General features: G+C 38.7%; 4 protein-coding genes across 4 annotated transcripts; 2 read left to right on the plus strand and 2 right to left on the minus strand.

Annotated features, from left to right (window-relative positions):
• Positions 1-269: 269 nt before the first annotated feature.
• Positions 270-5,653, plus strand: LOC114520081 (DNA polymerase alpha subunit B-like). Its single transcript, XM_028540285.1, has 19 exons — positions 270-354; positions 488-606; positions 971-1,062; positions 1,285-1,339; positions 1,456-1,568; positions 2,125-2,318; positions 2,408-2,496; positions 2,671-2,826; positions 2,948-3,010; positions 3,221-3,263; positions 3,436-3,554; positions 3,715-3,753; positions 4,038-4,111; positions 4,278-4,395; positions 4,517-4,552; positions 4,656-4,768; positions 4,852-4,911; positions 5,018-5,144; positions 5,354-5,653. The coding sequence occupies exons 1-19, from the start codon at positions 273-275 to the stop codon at positions 5,492-5,494; spliced, it is 1,833 nt and encodes a 610-aa protein (XP_028396086.1). The 5' UTR covers positions 270-272; the 3' UTR covers positions 5,495-5,653.
• A 472-nt stretch (positions 5,654-6,125) lies between these two features.
• On the minus strand, positions 6,126-9,722 carry LOC114520216. The gene is made up of 6 exons (XM_028540442.1): positions 9,607-9,722; positions 8,997-9,047; positions 8,789-8,839; positions 8,214-8,357; positions 7,498-7,632; positions 6,126-7,188 (listed from the first exon to the last, which is right to left on the minus strand). Exons 1-6 carry the CDS (start codon positions 9,680-9,682, stop codon positions 6,299-6,301), a joined length of 1,347 nt encoding a protein of 448 aa, XP_028396243.1. The 5' UTR covers positions 9,683-9,722; the 3' UTR covers positions 6,126-6,298.
• A 3,486-nt stretch (positions 9,723-13,208) lies between these two features.
• Positions 13,209-16,951, minus strand: LOC114520188 (vegetative cell wall protein gp1-like). Its single transcript, XM_028540414.1, has 6 exons — positions 16,574-16,951; positions 16,113-16,187; positions 15,957-16,010; positions 15,407-15,553; positions 14,884-15,012; positions 13,209-14,443 (listed from the first exon to the last, which is right to left on the minus strand). Exons 1-6 carry the CDS (start codon positions 16,665-16,667, stop codon positions 13,209-13,211), a joined length of 1,734 nt encoding a protein of 577 aa, XP_028396215.1. The 5' UTR covers positions 16,668-16,951.
• An 807-nt stretch (positions 16,952-17,758) lies between these two features.
• Positions 17,759-21,378, plus strand: LOC114520261. The gene is made up of 3 exons (XM_028540494.1): positions 17,759-18,210; positions 20,044-20,113; positions 20,876-21,378. The coding sequence occupies exons 1-3, from the start codon at positions 18,081-18,083 to the stop codon at positions 20,994-20,996; spliced, it is 321 nt and encodes a 106-aa protein (XP_028396295.1). The 5' UTR covers positions 17,759-18,080; the 3' UTR covers positions 20,997-21,378.
• The last annotated feature ends 1,983 nt before the right edge of the window (positions 21,379-23,361 follow it).

The following is a 23,361-nucleotide window of genomic DNA, read 5'->3' on the forward strand; positions in this document are numbered from 1 at the left end:
GGCTATGATAGACAGTGAAATGCAAGTCATGACCAAATTGTAGTGATACACCCTGGCTTTATACTTAGATATGATTAATTGTCAGTTACTTAGATATGATTTTAATATTATGATCTACAATATTTAAATAATCTACTCGTGACATATAGAAAGTAACATAATCTTCAGCCCACTTTCTACTTAGAAACAATGGAAAATTCACTTACATGTTACATAATTTGACTGGAATTGCGGGAAAATCTTATTTTGGCGGGAATAATTAAAAAAACAAGATGGCGACGATCACAGACGAAGATTTGGAAGCAGAATTTAGTCAATTTGGTATGGAACTTGATCTGATGATTATAGAGAAAAGTAAGCGGGTTTTTTCATAAAAGATGAAATCAATTTGGCCAATCTTTTTGGCCAAGTCCTAACTTTTTAATATTTTTCTTATCGAAATGAATTATTATTGAAATGAAATATTTTTGTCAAATTACTCATGTAGTGAAGGAGATTTGTCGAGTTTATAAATTGGATGCTGAGAATTTAGTGGAGGAATGGGTTGCTTTCGCTTCTTCAAATCTCCAACCGAATCTAAAATTGATAGAAGATTTTAAAACTAAGGTATGTTATTAACTTTGTTTAAAAGTCACCATTGCAATATTCAAAGTTATTGTACTGTACGACATGTTAAGTTGCTGTTGTAGTTGTAGAAATATCGAGTGAATTATATACACTATAAGACCTGACCAGGAACAGTTGCGAAAAATATGCACCTATATAATTGTCCTCTGGCTGTTGTCCTCTCGTGACGTGCAAGTTGCAACAACACAATTTGCATACCAGACATTGGTGACAATTTCAAATTATTTGTTGTTGCTAAGGGGGGATACTTGAATGATCTGATTCTCTTCCTGAACTTGTGTGAGTGTACCCCCTCCTTATCAGTTTCTAAAATCCGGACATGATTTTTTTCTTTCAACCACAGCTAGGCATTGATCAGCGGAATAAATCGACACAATCAGTTAAACATGAAACAAGGGATGTTAAGATGTATAGCAAAGATGACCTTCCAGAATTGTATCCTTTTTTCATAAGAATTATAAAGAAATTATTTGCTTGTCAGTATTATTTCAGCTATAATCCATTTACCAAATTATATTTTTTGTTGCCCTGAATTGGAATCAACATTTGCTCGCAATTTTCTTCCCCCTTCTAACCTCCCCCCCTGCATTTTTCAGCCATGAACCACTATACTTTGGTTACCAATTCAACTGCATTTAAATCCTTAATTCAAGAAAGCCTCTCTGACGAACATGTAGATATGCTAGAAAAGTACCAGACTCCAGAAACGAAGGTATAATTCATTTCAATTGTTAGTTCACTTTTGCCTGTCTGTTCATACATTTTGCCAAGCAAGGGGAGCATTGATCATGTATTTATTTTGGAAATTTATTCATTTCAATATGTTAGAAATCATTCAAGCGTTTGCACACAACTCCAGAGTCTGGCAACAAAATGAGGCATACTTTGAATGGACGAACACCAACATCATCATTCTCACCTGCAAGCCTGCCAACTCCTAGGTTTGGATATTTTAATGATATTTTCTCAACAAATACTTTATTGTTACATGTGATTACCCTTTTTGTCATTATTTTGTTGCTCCCTGTTATCCCATTGTTATCCTTTTGTTATCTCTTTGTTGTACATTTGTTACCCCCGCATTACCTCTATTATCTCTTGTTGCCCATTTGTCTCCCTATATTGTTGTATTGCGTTTCCCCTGTTATACCTCTTGTTCCCCTTTGTTATCTTGTGTTACCTCTTTAGAGTTGTAATTTTTAACATTGCCCCTTTGTTATATCACTTATTGCCCTTTGTTACCCCTATTGTACCCGTTTTTATATCTGTGTTGCCTTTTATTACCCCTTTCTACCTCATTGTTGCTGGTAGCCATTCATGAACAATAGCCTGAATAGGACATTACTTAAGACTTCTGTATAAACGGCGTATTTCAAACAGCTCTCTAGTTGTTCGCAATTTAATAGAATTTGAGCATTTATGTCGAGCGGTTTTTGCATGATGACCTCTTTTTCGAGAATGGCTACAAACCCGACCTGTATCATTTTCAAAATATAGCGCTACTCCAGCAAAGCGCTATGAAGCGCGGGAAAATCCTGGCGAAGTTGCATTAACTTACAACCCTGGAGGGATGCCAGACAAGAACCTCGCGTGGAGTCAACGACAAACTATCAAAGTACAAAATTTAGAACTTGAACCTCTGAAGGAAAAATTCAAATACATGTTTCAGAAAATCGTCGACAAATCTCAAGGTGCAATAGATTTCATGAATGCTCAACCATTAGAATCGTGATTTATTCTCCTCAAGGCTCAACTTTTTCCAATTCGCTTTGTTTTGCAGTGTTAAACGAACACATTGATAAAATGGCTTCTCAACTTAAAGATGCCCACAAAATCGAGGAATTCGTTTCAGCTGCACTTGTTCACCAGGTTTGTCAATCCTGAATCCGTGTTGTTTAAAATACTGTTTGAATATATATACTTCAGTTCATTCGAAAAAAAATTTCAAATCGCTTTGTTTTGTTTTGTTTACGATTGAAAAAATATTTTAATAGTTTATAATTTCACTCAGTTTTTTGCCTAACTCAGTATATTTCTCGCCAGGATGATATTTCTGTTGTGGGTCGAATCTGTTGTGATACAAATGGTAAACTAAATTCAAGTTCTCTGGTTCTCCGTGAGTCTGGTACGAACTCGTTTGGAGCATCAATACCACTGAACGTGAGAGACGTCGAACAGTACAGCCTGTTTCCTGGAAAGGTGAGTTCTGGGCCCGATATTCTACGAAATTAGAGTGCAGAAACGTGTCTGTATATGTGGTAAAGTAGAAAAGGTTTCCAAGTCGTGCCGTTTGCCTGAATATATAAATGTTGGCTTTTAGGTTTTAGCTGTGAAGGGAAAAAATCCAACCGGAACCCAATTCATTGCTTCTTCATTTTACGAGGTTTGTTTTGAAAAATCTTCCTTTAACATTGCTACCCAAAACATCCATGGCCAATGCCTATTTTCTTCCTCACGTTTCTGATTTCACACAAAACAGCAACCACATTTTTCGCACGATGTTCATGGGACATCATCATATCTTAATAATTTGAATGAAGACTGACCTCGGAAATTGCAGTTTTGTAAATTTATTGAATGTTTTTCGTTTCAGGGGATACCACCGCCAAAGTCAGAATCTGGGAGCGAACAAAATGGTAGGTATTCACTGCAGTAAACTCAATATATATTTGGAGAGAGTATTAATAACACCCCCGGATATAACGAGACTTAAGTAGTCCCAACTCCTGGGATATAATAAAATGAACGAACAAACGCGTACAAACGAACGAAGATAAAGACAAATGCATCTTTGAACGTTTGGTTTAGGCAATCTATCAGTTTTCATCGCTGTTGGTCCCTTCACTACATCAGAAAGCGATTCCTACGAACCATTAATTGACTTCTTAAATCAAGTCTTGAAAGAAGAGCCTGATCTCGTTGTTATGGTAATGTTCACTTTATATTTTGTAAAATCGAGATGCTTAAATTTTCAATCTGTAAACGCGGGGCTTTGGCGACATTTTTCTAAACAAATTGAAAAGAAGACAACAACGAAATGAGTGGTAAAAACGGTGGATAATTCCTATTTTCATTTTGATTTTGTAGATGGGGCCTTTTATCGATGCAAAAAATGACCTGATTGAAGTAAGTCCATCCGTTGAAATAAAACATGATAATAAGGCATTTTGATTGGTTCCTGAGCGCACGCTAACCAATAGTAACCATCGGTCTGGTTTGGCGGGAAATTTTGAATTTTATATTAATTACTTGAAGATTATATCAGAAACATGTCTAGAAGAAATTTCGTTTCTTTTTCCTTGGTACCCAATGAAAGATGATGGATGATATTATTTTAAGAAGCAATTATTAACGGGAGCCTCTTTCGCTGCTTTTAAACTGGTCTCATTTATCACTTATTTTTCGTATAGAATTGCGAGATATCCGAAACCTTTCAACAATTGTTTGCCCGTAAAGTAAACGAAATTGGCAAATGTGCAAAAAGGTATGTCAACATTGTATTAGCATTAATAATAATCCTCGAGAACTTCATGACACGAAGTATTGCATATACGAGAAGAGATCCCGGAGAATTGGCGGGAAAATCAAGTGATATTATCACGTCATTATCTGGAACTTTAAATACGACTTAAAATCCATCTCGCTTTCAGATTATCAACTACGAAATTCTTGTTAATTCCCTCGCAAAGGGACGTTCACCATCACTCTGTTTATCCGCAACCGCCGTTCTGTTCAACTGACGTAAAGAACATCTTAAATTCGATATTTGTAAGTTAAACAAACATTGCATGGCAAGAATACAGTCGAGTGTATTTTATAGATAGATCAGTGTGAACTGATTGTTGCATTTGTAATCTGGTTGCGATTAAATCTTTCTTTCTGTTTTCAGAAAGAGAAAAACAAGAGAGAGGAAATAGAGAAGAATGTAAGTTCATCCAACACAGCACCGGCAAAGCAGCATGAATTGGATATACAATATTGGATAGTCAAAATTTGGATAGTCAATATTTTTTCACTATCAATTCTAGATATCAGCTTTGCACTTCTTCTCAGACCCCTGCACCCTCGACATAAATGGATTTACTTTCGGGATGACATCCACAGACGTCCTCTTTCACATGGGGTCGGAGGAAATCGCATAGTAAGTAAAAAAAACATTGTACTTTTTTCAGAATATTTTTATCAGCTTCATCCTTCAGTAATTTTAATATCGTTTCGTTTTAGCCCGCCAGGTTCTGCAGACAAAATGGGACGGCTTGTGAGGAACATTCTTACACAACAATGGTAAATTACCTTGGATACAATCATTGATGGGTTCAATAGACGAGTTGCATGGATTTTAACTCGCATTTTGCATCATGATTATCATAAAAATTGTCCATCTTTATAGTTATTACCCGCTGTTCCCGCCCTCAGAAGAGGTTTGTGTCGACTACGAAGTGTTTTCGGAGCATGCGCAGTTGCCATATCAACCTGACGTGTTCCTCGTTCCATCGGATCTCAGATATTTCGTCAAGGTAAGCTTTTTTCCAAGCGTTTCTTTATGATCTGTAAATCCCCAATAAAAGCGATATTCTGCTTTTGGACGTATGCGTTTTACGGGAAACACGTAGCTATGGATACCCGTTAATAGAATACAAGTGTAGATCTTGTCGTATTATGTGGAATATCGCATACGCCAGGTGGAGAATTTCTTTTAACAAACTGTTCGGCGTTTCTGTTTCAGAATGTGATGGGCTGCTTAAGTATTAATCCGGGGAGGTTAACCAAGGGTCTTGTGGGAGGCACATACACCCGGTTACTGCTGAAGAGAGAGGGGTGTCGCCCTGTGGCCGACACTTCCCTATGTCAAATAGTCAAGATATGATGAACCAAAGTATAAACAGAAAAGATAAGTGACACAAACTGTTTAATGAACATGCAAATTCTTCCAAATCCTGGAAATGGAGCATGTCATCTAAACACTGTATACAATTTTACCGCCATGTTGAATGTTGATATGATAACGCTACGTAATCACTGCATTTGTTTTTGCATTTGTTTATGCCATCTATACAATCTGTTCTACCAGTGAAATGGTAGGATAGATGTGAGTATATCGGGTTATCCCGTTCCCAGCCTAGGCGCGTCGTGTGTTCCAAGGCGGGAAAGCGCTAGGAAACATCATGCGTGTTCAGAGTAACAGAAGCAAACGAGGAACGATGTTTTTTCTGTGAAATGTTTCCGAATCCTTTTGGAGATATTTTTGCTTAAGTGAAAACAAACTTTGTTTTCGCCACAGTGTTTCCACGGGTGAGAAAACAAGGAAACATTTGAGGAAACATCGTCCGGAAACACCTGTTTTCCCTGAACTTTATTATCAGTGGAATCGTAGGATAGCCAAGGATGTATAAGAAGTCATGATATAAGCTAAAATTGCTTGAAAGTTGCGGCAATAGAAAAACCTATTAACTGCAAACCTTGCGCTAAAGCACACTCATTTACGTTGAATGCTTCAATTACATTTTTATAGAGTTTATTTCCAATGCCCTTCTTCTCTACAATGCCTTTCACTTATACTACAAAAGTTAACACATGACAACGTTTTCTACATTTTCTGACTATCTATCTCCTTGAAAAACGTCAACAAATCTTAATCGCTTAGAGACAATTTTTGCATTCATGCAAAACTTCATTTGTTAGCTTTCACGTTTTCGATGTTGCTTCGTGTAATGATGTCTAAGATTTTCTTGTGTTGTGTCTTGTGGTGGTGCTTCTTGTGTTTTTGATGATGTTTTTTGCGAAGTTCCTCCAGGTTCTCATGATGTTTCTTGTGGTGTCTATGGTGATTTTTCTTGTGGTGTTTCCTCTCGTGAGATTCATCTCGATTTTCGTCGTGATGATGATGTGGGAACGTGGCTTCTTTGGAAGAGTCTCGGACTTCATTGCCCCCTCCCAAGTTACCTCCCCCCAAGTTACCTCCCCCTTCGGGTTGGGGGTTAGGGAAATCAGTAGGTTGGGATTCTGGTTGAGGTTGGGGTTGTGGCTGGGGTTGTGGCTGAGGTTCGGGTTGAGGTTGGGGTTCGGGTTGAGGTTCGGGTGGAGGTTGGGTAGGTTGTGGTGGGGGTTGAGTAGGTTCAGGTTCTGGTGGTGGTTGGGTAGGTTCTGGCTCTGATGGTTGGGTAGGTGAGGAAGTTCCATCGATTGATCCTCCTTTGGTAGGTGTGAAGGTTGTTTGTCCTGCCCCTGGCGTAGGGGTGATAGGAGTGCGAGTTGGGGGCAAGGTTGAATAATTTGGTGGTAAAGTAGGTATAACGGGCGTGACGGTCGGTGGGTGCTCCGTGGGGGGCACTGTAGGTAAGGGCTTTCTTAGGGTGGTATATTGTAGGTAAATATAAAATGGATAGTAATAGAATGCATTTTCATAGTCTGGGTTAAGGCCAGGGGCTACTGTAACATCTTTGTATACAATACAGCTGTGTTTGCAATCTTCTCTCACGTTGTCGCTTATTTTGCACAAACCGACGCTTGCCCACGTTGGACATAGCGTGTCTTTGTCAAACCGAAGTTCACCGTCTTTATCTAGAAAACAAAAGCTCGACTAAGTTTGGCTAGATACCAACAAAAAATCTCATTTTCTTGATAAAGTTATCAAGAATAATCACAAGAATATTATTAAAGATTAACGGTCAATCTCTCGTGTGAATTTAGCCGATTAGGACAAGCTTATTTACGTTGTCGAACGGATATAGAGATTCGTAATCATAGAAACATAAACTAGATTGGACGTCTTAGGGTAATATCCATGATTGTGCTAAAACTAGTTTAGTTTTCGTGCAAAATTCTGGTTATGATGTTAGAAAGAAAAAGATTATGTCAATATAGGTTCACCTTCACCACACAGCATACAACTTGATTTACATTCTTCCCTCATGTACTGTGGAAGGCGAAGACAATCTCCATTACTGGCCCAAATCGGACACTGCCAATGTTTGTCTTCACACTTTGCGCGATGTTTTTTCATCTCTAAGGAAGATGATTTTTGAAATAATTGTAATTTTTCTATGTATGTAAATTTCCTATTGTAATCTCTTGCATAGTATCGGTATCACAGGGCGCTAATCTCTGGTAGACTAATAATCTTGGGTTCAAGGGTAGAACCACACCGAGTGTAGTGTGCTGTGTCTCACAAATTCGACCTCCAGACACGCGGCTCTTGAGGTCAGATTAGGCGTTAATCTGAAGGTAACTAAGGTAGAATACCCAGCTGAACTGAGATTATGACGTCATGGGGCGCTTCGACAAAACTGAGTTATCATGTGCCTGAGCTTATTTGTCCCTGTTCTTCCATCCAATGCTATTAAAGGGTAAAAAATTGAATTCTTATTTACAGTTCGGAAAAACAAACGTGTTTCGGCATGAAAATAATAGAATTACTTCAAATTTTCCTGTGCAGAAGTCATATGAAAGGACATGGAGCGAGTTATCCCGGCTAGGCGAGATAAAAAGCGCATCACATCAAAGGCTTAATCTGATTAGTCTTTCATTATGTGCAGTTTTCACCTCGCCTTGCCGGGATAACTCGCTCCATGTAAACAGGCCCTTACTCTTTTGTGGTGGAGCACAAAATCTGCATTCCAATGGGCAGTGATTTAGCATAAAGTAGAAATTGTAACGGCATTCTCCATTCTGGTTTCTGAGATTACAACCATGCAACTCCGAATTTCTGCATTGGCTAGGTTTGATGTTTACTACATGAAAAAAGATATCAGAGTTAGCTGGCATTATAATCTCCGCTTCGCGAGTGACACCGTCAGTGGCCAGCCTAGTCCCAGGCCTTGTAAGCGCACGCTGTGAATTATGCAGGGGGAGGAGGGGCAGCCCACGCTGAGAGGCCTAGCACAAAATGTTGAGATCTCAAAAATTGTCCCTGATTTTGACCCTAGAAAAATTTTCTTCACGCCATTTTGAATTAAGAATTAAAAACATTTTGTGCTAGTCCTCTCCCGCGCGTTCAAACCGGTGACGTTACTTTCAATGCAAGGCGCGCTAAGGAGGACTAGGGACTAGTCTGATCAGTGGCATTAGAAAGAGTAACCTGGGGATGAATTTGGGTGTATTTTGAAGGCTCACATAGAATATTACAATAACTTCAATTATAAAATAATAAAAGAAATCTTACTTTTCGACAAATCAATTGAAAAACGATGCAATTCCGTGTGCACTTCAAGTTCTGTAAGATAAAATAAATCGTTATAAACGACTCCAGATTTATTAATCTGAATCTTAATACGTTTACCAGCCTAATTGATTATCCGATAACCGCAATGGTTGCGACTTGCCTATGGCAAGTTTACTTATTAAATTAAAAGGAAAATAGCTTTTCTTACCACTATCTGCATGGGAGCTGCGGTGATGAGTTTCCTTATGCTTAAATTCACCTGTTAAGGAAAGTAAAAAACAATTTCGATGGCTGTTTGTTTAATTGATATCATAGAAAATTGGCGAAAAATTTATCGCGTTAAAATTATCACGTAAATTTGGGATGCCTATGATTGGTATAAGATGATAAGAATTTCTGACAAAGACTGCAATTTTAGCAAAAATGCTTACAAAATTATAAAATATTAAGAATATTTACTGCAAAAATTATTTAGCTTTTATTCTTTGCTAGGCGTAGTTATGAATTCTATCACACTTTATCTAATCTGCTCGGTGAGATTTAAAATGTAAGCAAAAAATAATATACTGGTATTTATTGTCGTGATATTAAACTTTATTGTTCGACTATGAATGACATTTATTCTGCGAGTAATTTTAACAACATTTTAGCAACAAAAACCTGCGGAATAATGAAAAAAAGCTTAAAGATATTTCACTTCGGAATTTTTTAAACTTGTTTGTGAAACGCAGTAAACATTCAAATGTAATCTGTGCTTTCGTTAGAATTTTGAACGGGTATTACGTAGATGATAAACACTTCTCAAAACTGATATTCACCTTCGACTTCGTCTTTTCTTGACGCGACAAAAGTCCAGCAGAAACACAGCGAAAGTATCGTCGCGAAAACTCTCATTTTTACCAAAGTTAAGTTTTCGCTATACGTTCAACAAAGAAATGAATCACATGCGTGTATTTTTAGGATGAAATTGTTACTCAACGATTTTTCACAGGGTGTTCTTTGTTTACTTGTCAGAGTTTTAACGCTTGTATAAGATTCTATTATGACAGCACCGACCTGCGTAATTTAACAATGCGACACTATTGATTAATTTACGATTTTTTCATTTCAAAATCCTCCTGAGAAAAGCCTTGGCCAAACATACAAGTGGTGATATGTATATCCATGTGAATTTTTCATTGACTGCATGAGTTGGGGTTGAAGGCTGGCGTCAGTGCTTGGTATTGCCCTACATTAAACTCCCTAAATGCGATTTTTTGAGAGTTTATTGCTAAAAGCTTAGGCCTAGGTTATACGTCGCATTTTGGTGGCGTCGAATGCAATTCAAACAATAGGTAATGAGATGATAAACCTCATTAAGATTCATCTCATTATCTGTTGTTTAAATTCCATTCGACGCGACCAAAATGCGACGTTTAACCTGGGCCTTAGTTAACCTAAGAATGAAAAAGTAAGAAAAAATTAAGACAGCAAAACAGCTATATAGTCGACGTCGAATATGTCAAAACACACACTAGCTTTAACGTTTAAATATATATTTCTTATGATTGCATGCGATCCTAGTCAATAAATATACAAATGATTATTACATTCTTGATACATATACGGAATTTTTACGATAAAATGTTTGTACTCAATTGTCATGCACATGCATATCCCTAAATATCCTAATCGAAATTTATATAAATTATCATGCACAGAATGTCCCTAAGTGTCCTAATTTTCATGCAAAGTTCCTTATTTCAAGAGTTTTGCTGCAATAAAACAAGGCAGTACAAATGCTCCGGCGAAGATGGCAAGCGCGACTGCATGGTTCTTCACGCTTTGTTCCAATGTTGTGATATTTTCTTGGATCATTTCATTTTCCTCGCCGTTTGAAATATACTCGTCGAGCTTCCAAGCTGGCCAATTTCCCAGTTCAGAGATGTCGAAATCTTCGATGTCGCTCTCAGACGTTTCACCTTAAAAATAAAGCGTATTTTAATTAGTTACTGAGGTACTATAGTTTCGTGATTTTTCCATGCACAGATCCGGTAAAAGAAGTCATTTGGTCGGTTTTCGGTTATGACGTGGATGTGCGCAAGGAAGGGTGGGGTGGGAGGAGGAGGAAACGAGGTGGGGTTGAAGGCCCGTGGAGGGTGGAAGCGGGCGTGGTAGTGAGAGGCTGCCGGGGGGGGGCGAGCTGAGATGGGGGGCAGGTGTGGGATCGTTGGATGAGGGAAGTGCTGGGTCAATACTTACTTTCGTCAGAACTGTATTCAATGTCGCTTGAAGAATATACTTCACTGTACAGACAACAATATTCGTACGCCAAACTGTCGTTAGACGATGCATAGGATGCTTTGTAGTTGTAACTTTCACCGTACACCATGGCTGGGAGTTTATCAGAGCTATAACTCAAGCAGGATGCGTTCTCCATAGGAACAGGGGTATAACAATAGCAATGAGAAGACGCGACGCTATCAACTTCACTGGCCACATCATAACCCTGACCTGACTTCACTCCGGTACTAAGAGTACCACGCTCGTCCGATTTCAAAGACTCCTGACTTGAGTTTACAGTCTCTATTTTCTCCCAGTCACCAGGACCCAACATCACGCCGATGTTTCCACCAACGCATGGGAAAACGAAAAATTCATCTGGGAATTCTTCATCACAGCTCTCGTCAGTCAAACTGTCCCAGCTGTCGGAGCACTCCCATGTTTCAGGTTCGATCGAGTGTGTTTTAGTTGATAGATTTTCAACACTGCTGGTGGAGTCCATGCGGCTATCACGTGACGAGTTCATGTTCTCGTACTGGGCAAGGATCGTTCTTTCAGATGGAGTTATCAGCAGATCGGTGGTAATGTTTTCCCCGCGTTGCAAAGATGTTACTATGACTCGTTTAGCCCGCAGGATGGTCCAGATGATAGTAATAAATGGCCTGGGAGGTAAAAAAAAGGCATTTAATCGACGCAAACTTTGATCTAGATATGCTACGAAATTAGGGCTGACCTTCTTGGAAATGAAAGAGCTTGTCTGTATAATATGGTTTAGTAATACTTTTGTAAATGGTGGAATAAATGAAATTGGATGTAAAGTCTTACCGAAAGCAAACTCCTTTGTATCTGAGGATGGCACAGAGGAAGCATAGAACAATAAGACATCTTTGGCCTTCGTTCAAGTTGTAGATTGAATTGATACATTCTATGAATACAATAGAAAATACAGAATAAGCTAAGAATTTGACGAAGTATTTTTATTTTTTGAGGATTGATCACTTAATACGGGGATTCAGGATTACCTTTGAAGAATCCAAATACATTCATGAAGCAAATAGTTTCATTGTTGCTGGATGTTTCAGCTAAAATATAAAGAAAAACCTGTTGTGAAAAACGAGAGAGTGCATATTTTTGATAAAAAACAATATGATATATTGATGTAAAAATATGTTAAAAACAAATTTAAAACGATCGTTTTAAGACAGAAATACAAAAAAATAAAATATCTAACGATTTTCCTACGTTCAAGCTATTTAAAAAATATACAGGAGTTTCAAATAAGAAAAAAAATCTAGTTAAAACTTAAAAGTTAAACCAAAGCAGAACAAATCAACACTCTCAGCCGTTCTTACCAAAAAACCGCAGATTTTCCCGCTCGGCGGTGAGATCACATTTCTTCGTTTCTTCTGTTAAATTGTAAAGATCAAACAAATCGTTCTTCTTTAAAACTGGAACACACTGCTTCGAAGTGTTGAAATATAAGAAAGGACAACTTTCAGCAAAGCTTTTAGTGATGAACTTCTGAAGCTCGCGTTGTCCTTGTTTAACATCGCTCGCGATGATGTTTTTCGCGGCGAATGAACTCACGAACCCACGTTCGGAGCTGATCGACATGTTGTCGTTGCCTGTCGCTGACAGGAAAAGTATTGAAAGTATTATTATAACTGAAATAACGTTGCAAGAAAGCATTTTTTTAACAGCGCACCATTTTATAAACCTCTTCACGAGAAAAAAAGTGCGCGAAATGATAGTTGCTTGGATACAACGTCAATTTTAATTAATTCGTCAACTAATTAATTGGCGACGTGACCTGTGACGCAACAAGCGATTGTTACGTCATGTAATTAGACGACCCGTCGCGCATGTGTTTGAAGTTTCGCGCGTGGAGTCTATTTTCCTTTACAAGTTTTCCCCACTGACCTATATTAGTTTTCCTCACTGACCTATCTAGTATAGGTCAGTGGTTTTCTCTAAACACAGTATTGAAATTGTAACAGTGGAATTATAATTGTACAAAACAATCATGAGATAAAATTTTATAATATATTTTCTTTCTATTAAATTAATAATTTCTATGCGTGTTTCTATCTTTTTTATTCGCTTTATTTTTACCATTTCTTTCCGTTTCTTTTGGTTATAGAATTCAACTTGTTGGTTTTTAACGCTGACGCCGTTGATAGTAAACAAAGTATGGGTATTGCGGTTGATTATTGGGTTGAGGTTGAGGTTGGGGTTGAGGTTGAGGTTGGGGTTGAGGTTGAGGTTGGGCTTGAGGTTGGGGTTGGGCTTGAGGTTGGGGTTGGGCTTGAGCTTGGGCTTGAGGTGGGGGTGGGGGTGGTGGTGGAGGTGGGGGTGGGGCTGGATATTGAGTTTGAGGTTGCTGTTGAGTTTGGGGTTGGGGCGGAGGTGGCGGTGCTGGAGGTGGGTATTGAGGTTGGGTTTGAGGTTGTGGTTGAGTTTGAGGTTGGGGCGGAGGTGGGGGTGGAGATGGGTATTCAGGTTGCGTTTGAGGTTGTTGTTGAGTTTGAGGTTGGGGCGGAGGTGGTGGAAGTGGGTATTCAGGTTGAGTTTCAGGGTTCGTTTCAGGTTGGGGTTGAGTTTCAGGTTGGGGTTGAGTTTCAGGGTTCGTTTCAGGTTGCGTTTGTGGCTGGTTTTGGGGTTGGCCTGGTGGTTGGGTTGGTGGGGGGTTATTCGGTAATGGATTTTCACTTGGTGATTGAGGCATTGACGGTTGAGTTGGTTGGGATGAGGGTTGAGGTTGGGGCGTAGGGCGATTTGGTGGTTGGATTGATGGCCTTGGTGTGTTTCCTGTCGGAGGTGGTCTTGGGGAAGAGTTTGGTGGGGTTGATGTTGTTCCTGGTTTTTGAGGGGGTTCGGTGGGTCTTTGGCTTGGCCTATGTCCTGCTGTTGTTAATTCCTGAGGAGGTGGGGTGGGTGTTTGGCTTGGTTTGTGCCCTGCGGTGCTTTGTTCCTGAGGAGGTGGAGTTGGTGGTTGGCTTGGTTTGTGTCCAGGGGTGGTTAGTTGCTGAGGAGGCGGGGTTGGTGTTGATCCAGGCCAGGGGGTGGAAGGTCTAAACGGGTAGGTTGGTGGTAGTGCAGTATAGTGCGGTGGTAGAGTAGGAATTAACGGCGTAACTGTCGGTGGGTATTGGGTTGGGGGAATCGTGGGTAGAGGCTGTCTTAGTGTTGTAGATTCGTAGTACATATAGAATGGCAGATAATAGAAAGCCTTTTTATAATCCGTGTTAAGTCCGTGTTTCAGTTTCCTATTTTCGTAAACATCGCAGCTGTGAGGACATATTTCTCTGACATCTTTGCTCACGGAACAGTAACCAACGCTTCCCCATGCTGGGCACAATGTGTCCCCATCGAACTTCACTGCTTTTTCAGCATCTAAACAACAATAGACATAGGATCTTGTAATGATCTTGTAATCAATCTGTGGTCATTTGAGGTCATTGCCGTGTTGCTGTCCTACAGAATGTTATTGAGATGTTCATAAAAACTACCAGTAAATAAAATAACGAGAAAAACTCAGAATAACATCATCTCGCTACTCTTTAAAGTAATCTAACGCACCTGGGTTCAGTTGTATAAAACTCTTTAACTACATTTTTGCATAGTTAAATCCTAGTTAACTCAGAAATACACGACTGTGCAAGATTGACCAATTCTGTCCTTAACTACAGTTTAAAGTTAACTAGTCTTTTATACCACTGGCTCCCAGATGCACAATTCTGGCAATGTTTCGACTAAGTTCCAAAGTCATTGTCTGTCATTGTTGGCGAAATACTAGAAAAAAATTCATTTCCCGCGCTGCAATTTCTACCAACCTTTGTCACACAACATGCAACTTGCGTTACAGTTCTGTTTCATGTAGTCTGGAAAACGAAGACAATCTCCTTGATTTGCCCAACCTGGGCACTCGTAATCTTTGTCTTCGCACTTAGCTTTCGTCTTTGCTGAAAAAGCATGTCTTTGTAAGCAAAAAATTTAAATGTAAGAAGGTAAGAGACTTTTTGCAAAGCTATCCTAATTCAAATTGACCTATTCTTGACTTTACTCTCAAACTACCGAGCTCTCCTATGGCCTCTGTTGTGATCCAAGCCACACGGTTTTAAACATGGCACAGGTGGAATGTGGGACCATGAAGCTTGAGGCTTGTCCAAAATTCAATGTCAATTTCAAAGCACGCGCCGAATTTTATTGGCTAATATTTTCGTTCGAGGTAAAGTGGAGGTAGTTGGCCTTCCCTCCCCACCCCCTTGTCCCTACCCCTGACTCCCCCCCCCATCCCCTAAAACCCATGCAAGACCGTCGGCGTTGGGGATAGGTATAACAGAGTATTATACTCACGTTCTTGTTGCTTTGCACAAAATCTGCAAGCCAGAGGGCAGTTGTCCAGCATGTTATAAAAATAATAGCTGCAGTAACTGTGTTGGCGGTTGTATTTACATTGTCCATTTGGCAAGTCGTTCACACATTCGTCTGGCTTGATATTGACTGAGATGGAAAGAGAGTACCGAATGTTGAAATAAAGAATTGGAAACTTGGTAAAAAGGGCTTGTGTAAGCCGGTAGTTATAACTGATAAAATTATATCCGTCTTTGTTCGGAAGAGGATTTTATAAGCGGAACAACTGTATGTAGCACAAAGTTTGGTTTAACTAAAGAAAACACTTTCAAAATTTTCCGACAATCTTTTTGAAACGAAGCCCATAGACTATGGTGTTTGAACCACTTGGGGAATTTCACGATGGATTTCGACCTCGTAACAACCGCGATAACTGCTCGTTCTAAAGTTCTCATCAAGGAGCTCTGAGAACACAGCATTTGTGAAACGAGCTTGCGTGTAAATTTTTTTGCCACAATGTTCTCGCTTTACGTACCCAAGCATAGCTACTTACTCTTTGAAAGATCGATGGGAAAACGATGCCAATTCGTTTCGTAAACAGCTGGTCCTATATAACACAAATTTCCAGCGAAAAAATTAGTTGTCTTTTTAACCAAGACATACTGTTGGACCTGCGCTGCCAAATGTGAAAGTAACACTCTCAACTTACGCTGTGTCGGTTGGCTCGGATAACGATTTTGAACGGGGTAGCGACTTCCACCATAGTTGTACTGATATCGAATGACTGTTAAAATAGGATTATAAATCAATCTACTTAACTGCTTTCTTTTTCTTAGCTCTAATGTTAGTTTTTTACACAATGCACTCCATTGACAGTCGATGCCATTAACGGCTTATACAAGTATGAGATCGTTTAACTTTACAAGGAGGCAGTGCATGAAATATCACATTGTATCACAGCATTTGAATCGTTTAAAACAACAACAGGCAAGTTTATCTTTCAAATTTGATATATGAAAAAAGGTTTTGGTAGCTCTACCTCCTTATATAGCTTAGGTATAACGGCTATACTCCTCTTATAAAAGGTCAGCTAGTTTCAGGTAGTATATTATTGTAATGAAAGCATAAAAACTTCATCACGAGACGGAACAGTTTATGAGCAGACATTACCTTTTGGTTGCTTTTGCTTTTTTTTGTGATGCTTTCGGGAAGCAGCGAGAGTCCAGCTGAAACTAAATAGCAAAATGAGTGCGTTGATTTTCATGTTTGCCAGAGATGATCTGAAAAGAAACTAGAGCAAACATAGGCCACAATAACCTGTCGTAAAATCCACACCAGGTTAGTTTGTGATACAAAGTGGCCTACAGGGTGCTCTTTGTTCCACTGTTTGATTGTCACTTTAACTGCTTAAAAACCTGTTTGAATCTTTTTATATGCTGTCCTGTCCTGATTCGATGTTTTAAAATAAATCCTTTCTTGATCAACCCCAAATGCTATGAGTGAACTCTAGTGAATTTATTGTCGAAATTTTGGGCAAACTGGTTTTTAGTCGAATAGGTTGAGGTTTCGAATAACAAAGTATATAGTATCAATTTCGATAACAAAGTATAGTTGCTGAGGTGGTCTACTTTTACTAAAAGCGATGTAGCTATGTTCAATTAAAAAACATTTTTGTGCATTTTTTACTTGGAAAACAAAGTAACTAACTGTAAACAAAATATGACCAATTTCTTTATATTTTTTTAAGCACAAAGGTGTCTTTGTCTTGAAAGAGAGACCTGGAAACTAGGTTGCAACAATTTTTGTAACATCTGATCCCAAATCACAAACCGCACTTGTACATATAACGGTAACGAAGGCTCGTTTCGCAAAAACTTTCCTCTATTTTTCAACCGATGCCACTCAAATAGAATTAGGGCTTATTGAGGGCTAATTTTAATATATTTGTATTCAGCTGTTTGGCAAACAAATAGGTTTTTCCTATTAGTTTTGCGACTGAATCTATTAAATATTTATAACCTAAATATGCACTGTAATGAACTCATTAATTCATCGTCGAAGATTCTGCCAGGGTTTTTAACAACACGCTACATCTTACCGTATATAGTAATGATCAATTAAAGTGTTTCACCTCAACCAAATATGAAAAATCAAGTCTACTTAATTCTAGCGAACATCGGCCCTTTATTAAGTTCGCACCCCCCCCCCCAGACCCAATCTCCCTAGAGCAATCCATTTTATATATCTCAAGTCGATATCCTTGAGCTTCGGCTCACCGCGGCAACGCACATCAACAAAGGTCGTCGTCATACACGGGTTGTCGCAACTCGCAAGAGTTTCATATATTAAGCTCTTGCCTTCCAGCAAACCTTAAGCATAAGCAAGGTAGTTCAAGGTAGTTTAATAACGAGAGCGAATTCGTGAGGGCATTCACATAATATTTAAATTGCTATCTTGAATTAAACGTTATCGTAAAATGCAAATCATTTACGGTTGGTTTGCTATGCAGATGCTGTTCGAATACCAGGCGTGGTGTGAAACAATTTAATCTCCAGCGAAGCGTGTAACAGGTCATTAATATCAGCGTAGGAAAAAATTGTATTCAGTTGACTGATCGGCCGAAATTCGCCTCAAAATGGTCTGAAAATTGCCAAGAACTTGCCATTTGGACTTCGCTATGGACTCGAAATACACTCCTGATCGAAAATATCCCGCAACGTCGCGAAATTTCGAAGGAAAGCGCTCCGAAGTGGATGGGAAACTTTCTCCGAGCAATCGAGCACTTGAACAGGATAATAATAATATAGGTCGGTATAACTTGAGATGTATATTTTATGTTTATTTTGAAGTATACGTGTTTCAAGAGATCTAGGCAAGGTGCTTAGTACAATTGTCACAGAAGCTAGTTAGTCTTTCGCCAGATATTTGAATAAGAAACACGACGTGCAAGACAACACGCTCTGTGATAGTGCTCTGTGAAAACATTTCCCATCAATGTTGAGTGCACTGAGCCGCAATATTATGACCTCGAGTCTTTCCAATCGAGCATAAGGTTATTTGACTTAGATATTTCGCGCCAACGTAAGGCACTAGATTGTAACCAATGCATGTTGGTAGTAGTTTCTTTATCAAACTAATTGAGATAGGTTTCACAAATCGCGACGGACCGTGTTTCGTGCAAGTAACCTCAGAGATGTAACCTTGTATGTACGAAAGTCGATCTTGACTTAGTAAATGTATCTATAAATGCGTGAACTGTTAAACTGAAAACATGTCATATACACTAGCTTTAAGCGAAAGTGCTCGCTTATTGGGAAATATTTTCGGCAGTGCATTGAAAATACTGCTTCGAATGTATAGCCGGGTTTGTCTTACGTGCATGAGAGTTGCGTCATGATTCCTAAAGACAGTTATATTACGCGCGTAAGAAATGACGGAATCGTTGATGATGATGATGGGAATATAGGATTGTTCGATGAATATCTTCAGTGCGTTTCCGTCAGTTTGTCACAAGTCTAGGCTAAAGATTAGTTTGGTGAAACCACAATAAATCGTGAAATCACACGATTAGTGCGCATATACGGCAAATAATTGACACACAAAGCGAAGTTTCGTCGCGTCATTCTCGTTCAATAAAGAATAAATTGAAACTTTGGTTGCTCCGCACAACATATATACGATGAGGTTAATTTGAACGGAAAGCAACGCTGTTTAAAAATACAAACATGTGTTCATGAAGACGGTATTTTTCTTGCTAACCAGTAAATAAAAGAAGATAATGTTGACATCGGTCGATGATACCTCGGGGGAGTAAAAATTGCTGCATGGCTGGATTCATGCATGAATTATTTTTTTACTGTTTGTATTATATAGTCCTTATATTTTTTCACTATACCTATGAATATCGTCATGGCGTTCTGTTCCGCGCAGATGTTTTCCACACTTTAAAATTTTTAGTATGCAGTTGTTGAAAACAATGAAATCATCAGTTCTAAGTTTGCAGAAAAAAAACGAAAGCGGTCGATCAATCAACATAGAATGTATAAACATAATGTAGCTATATATGCATGCATTTATACTTCTATATTATCAATATTAGCTATAAACAGCTACATTCATTCTTTGATCGTTCCGTTACTAAAATACACCGCCTTCATTGGCCTAATTTTCTACAGTGGCATCGAAAATATACGTACTGATTAAACGTACTGATGTAAGGGCAGAACTTGACTGAACTTGTTAGTTGTAGCCGTCTATGCGCGCTAACCATCTGCCTTCTCGCTGAAGGCCAGGGGCTGACTCGAACATTCCTGATAAATTGCACATCTCAAAATCGACAATGTACATTAATTTTTTATCGATTCAAGGCTCCCCCGCAGCGAATCATCATAAAATTACGCTGGGCTTTCGCCGAAGACGATATAGCCGAAGTAGGGAATGTTTGCATGCCGGGTATTGGGGATTGTATGCAGAGAAATTGCGTTTTCATGCATGACACGAGTTTTTATTCGTTTTAACATGCGAACAACACGAAGACCGTGAAAAACGGCCTGCATCAAGGACCAAGATTACTGACAAACTGAAGTGTTTTGTCTAAAGAATGTTATCGTTTTCCACGTTCTCTGTATTTCACATTATAGACGGCGGACAGGAGAAACAGAAGATGAAAGATGGAAATAATTCCAAGCCAAGTTTAGACTTACCCAAATGGTAGGAACAGCTTTTTATTTCGACGTTTTAACGGATGATATTTTTCAGTCTTATATCTCGTAATGATAATTTAGGGATTTTTATCCGCGCTAAATCTCCGCGCTAAATCTCTGCGCCATCTGTCAGTTAGGAAAATTTCCCACCACACGTACGGTCGAGGGGTATATATATATATATTTGCATGTGGTAGTTGTGGCAAAGTTTATGACAACTTGCAAGCCAAATACACGCACGATCAAACCTCTTTGACTTTGGCTAATATAATGTGTTTAGTTGAACAAAACCCAGGCAGTATTCCGCAACGCGTCCCGAGATTTCACTTTTAAGAAAGCAAATCAATTTAATTTTGGGAGAAATTTATGGAAGCCAATGAACACTGACGTGTCAAATGCACTTTGAGTGATATTGAGTACGTGATATTCAAGAATATTATAACAGGATCAAATTTTGCCTTGCTTCAAAAAACTACTTGAAAAACTCAAACAGAAAACGTATCGCCGGATCGCGTCGACCTTTGTGCGTGTGTTGGCGGACTTTTAGCCCGTGTGGACGGGGAATTGTGCAAATTTATAGGCTGTTTCAGTCGTGGAACTTTTCATCTGGCGAACCTAACGTTACTGTAATGAGCTAATTAAAGTCTTTGCTTCAGTTTATTTGCATTAGATTTGACACATAAAAAGTTCAACGCCTGAGGCCTTAGACAGGAGATCGTATGCGCTAACTCTGGTTTAATTTACGCCCATGACCTCCGCTCTCGTTTAGGTACAATCCTTCGGCGAATGGCGAAGACAATAAGGACTTGATGTGCGTCGTGCGACAATTCTGCCTTGATAAACCTGTAACCATAGGACCGATGACGTATTGCCACGTGAAACTATGCTAGCTTTTGGTAGATGTTTCCGTTGTACAGTTTTATATCAATTTTAGCGAGTGGGACTTGTGTTCTCATTTGTGTAGTGAATGAGATTTGTAGTGATTTAGTAGCTCTTAATAAGTAGCTCTTAGCGTTAGTAACTCTTAATAAGCTCTTAGTGATTTAGTAGGTCTTTCAAACACTGAGCTCGGTCTGGAGTAATACTGTCTCTGAAAGAGCATAAAGGTCTTTTTAGCCATGAGATGGTTCTGTTTCACGCATGCTCTCTTTTGAGCGATTGCAATTGGTGTCGTACAATATGATTCTTTTAAGGTAGTACCAGCGAATGTGTATTCTTGAATGTCGCCTTAAAGTATAAGAAATAAAGCAATTTTGTATGTTTTTCAAAAAAAGCCTAAATTTATTGATGGCTATGTGGAGAGTCAAAAGTGTGTCTTTTCATGATAAAAAGTCGATCAAAATCACATGACACACACATTGCTAACTCGTTCGCTAGTTTATTTATGATGGAGATTTATGCATGGAGATTTAGCCCAGAAAGAATCGCCCATTCGCATCCAAAACTCCGACGAAGAAAGCTTCAAAGAGTTTTTGGGTTTCTTGTGCATCGACGATTGTGAAGTTACCACTGGGAACGCGATAAGAGTCGTCTTGGTGAATATTATACACTTAATGATTGCTCCCAAGGGAAATAGTGTGTTTTGTTTTCCCAAGAGTCTGAGTCGGGAGAAACATTATTAAACTTCGCTTTCTAGTAACTAAATCAACCTGTTTTATCTTGCCCTAAATGCAGTGAGTGAGTGAAAAAGGACACTTTACGTTTATATAGAACATACATAAACGCGATGACCGATGATCATTATGACCTTGAAAAAAGTTTAAGTAAAATAGAAAACACTGACCATCATCATCCCAAGAGCGAATAGTCTAGGAGTTAAGACAGCGGTCTCGCAACGGGCAAATTGATGGTTCGAATCCTGCATGACGAAAGTGTTTTCATCGTGACCGTAAGGAAAAGATTCAGATGAGATAAAAAAGCAAAGCTGTTGGGTCCTAGGATCTGTTAGTCAAGTGGTGAAGACAATGGTCTCGCAACTTTTAAGACGGTGGTTCAAATACGGGCAAGAGTGTTTTTCATGAATTATGACATTGAAAAAAGATTAAGATAAAGTACTGAATGAGTGTGGAGCGTTGCGTTGATGGTCTAGTGGTGAAGCTAATGGTCTCACAACTCGGAAAGACTATGGTGCGAATCCTTGGAAAACTTTTTTTATGCTAATTAAAAATTTGCAGACATGCCTCGTGCATGTATAGGTGTGTATACTATCTTTAATTATCCACGCTTGTGATGTGGGCACTGTGCAAGCGGTCATTTGTGCAAAGTGCACAATTTCATGAAGCAAATAAAAATATAAATGTCCTTCATTTACCTCATTCACCAACTAAATCAACCTGTTTTAGCTTATGGTAAATGCAGCGAATGAAAAAGGACACTTTACGTTTATAAAACATGGATAAACGCGATTGGAAAACGAAAGAAACTGAAATTAAGTAGTAAAAAACGCTGCGCAATCGCAGTGAACGAGTAACAATCCCGCAATAACAACATTGAACAATCTCGTATATATATAATTATACTAAGCTTTCGAAATAAAGTTTCGATTCTAGGAGTACAGTCATCCCGATTGCGTTCGTTTGTTTGGTTGTTGTTCTTGCAACCACGAACCGAGCGCTATGGGTTTTTGTCTTTTCATATCTGACATGTTAACAAAGTTTTAGAAAATTTTGAAAACGGTCGTCAATTTTGGCAAAATGGTAAGGGGTTACGCCTGAAGGGGTTACGCCTTTGAATTTTGGTCAAAATTCACGACTTTTTCAACTGTTCAAAAACTGTCTTAAAAGGCTAAAAATGGCTTCCTAAGACTAATATCTTTCATTTTAGAGCATATTTGGTTCGCTTTTTGAACATTGAAAAAGTCGTCAATTTTGACAGAAATGGTAAGGCTTACCTCTTACCATTTTGGTCAATTTTGACGACTTTTCCAACTATTCAAAAACTGTCTTAAAATGCTAAAAATTGCTTTCTAGGACTAAAATTTTTCATTTTAGAATATATTTAGTTAGTTTTTGACACATTGAAAAAGTCGTAAAAATTGACCAAAATGGTAAGGGTTACGCCTTACCATTTTGGTCAATTTTGACAACTTTTTCAATGTTTCAAAAACCAACGAAATATGCTCTAAAATGAAAGATATTAGTTTTAGGAAGCCATTTTTAGGATTCTAAGACAATTTTTTAACAATTGAAAAAGTTGTCAAAATTGACCAAAATGGTAAGCCTTACAATTTTGACCAAAATGGTAAGGCTTACCCTT

Source organism: Dendronephthya gigantea, unplaced genomic scaffold (genome assembly GCF_004324835.1).
Source record: "Dendronephthya gigantea isolate DGI-Jeju-01 unplaced genomic scaffold, DenGig_1.0 000015F, whole genome shotgun sequence".
Lineage (NCBI taxonomy): Eukaryota > Metazoa > Cnidaria > Anthozoa > Malacalcyonacea > Nephtheidae > Dendronephthya > Dendronephthya gigantea.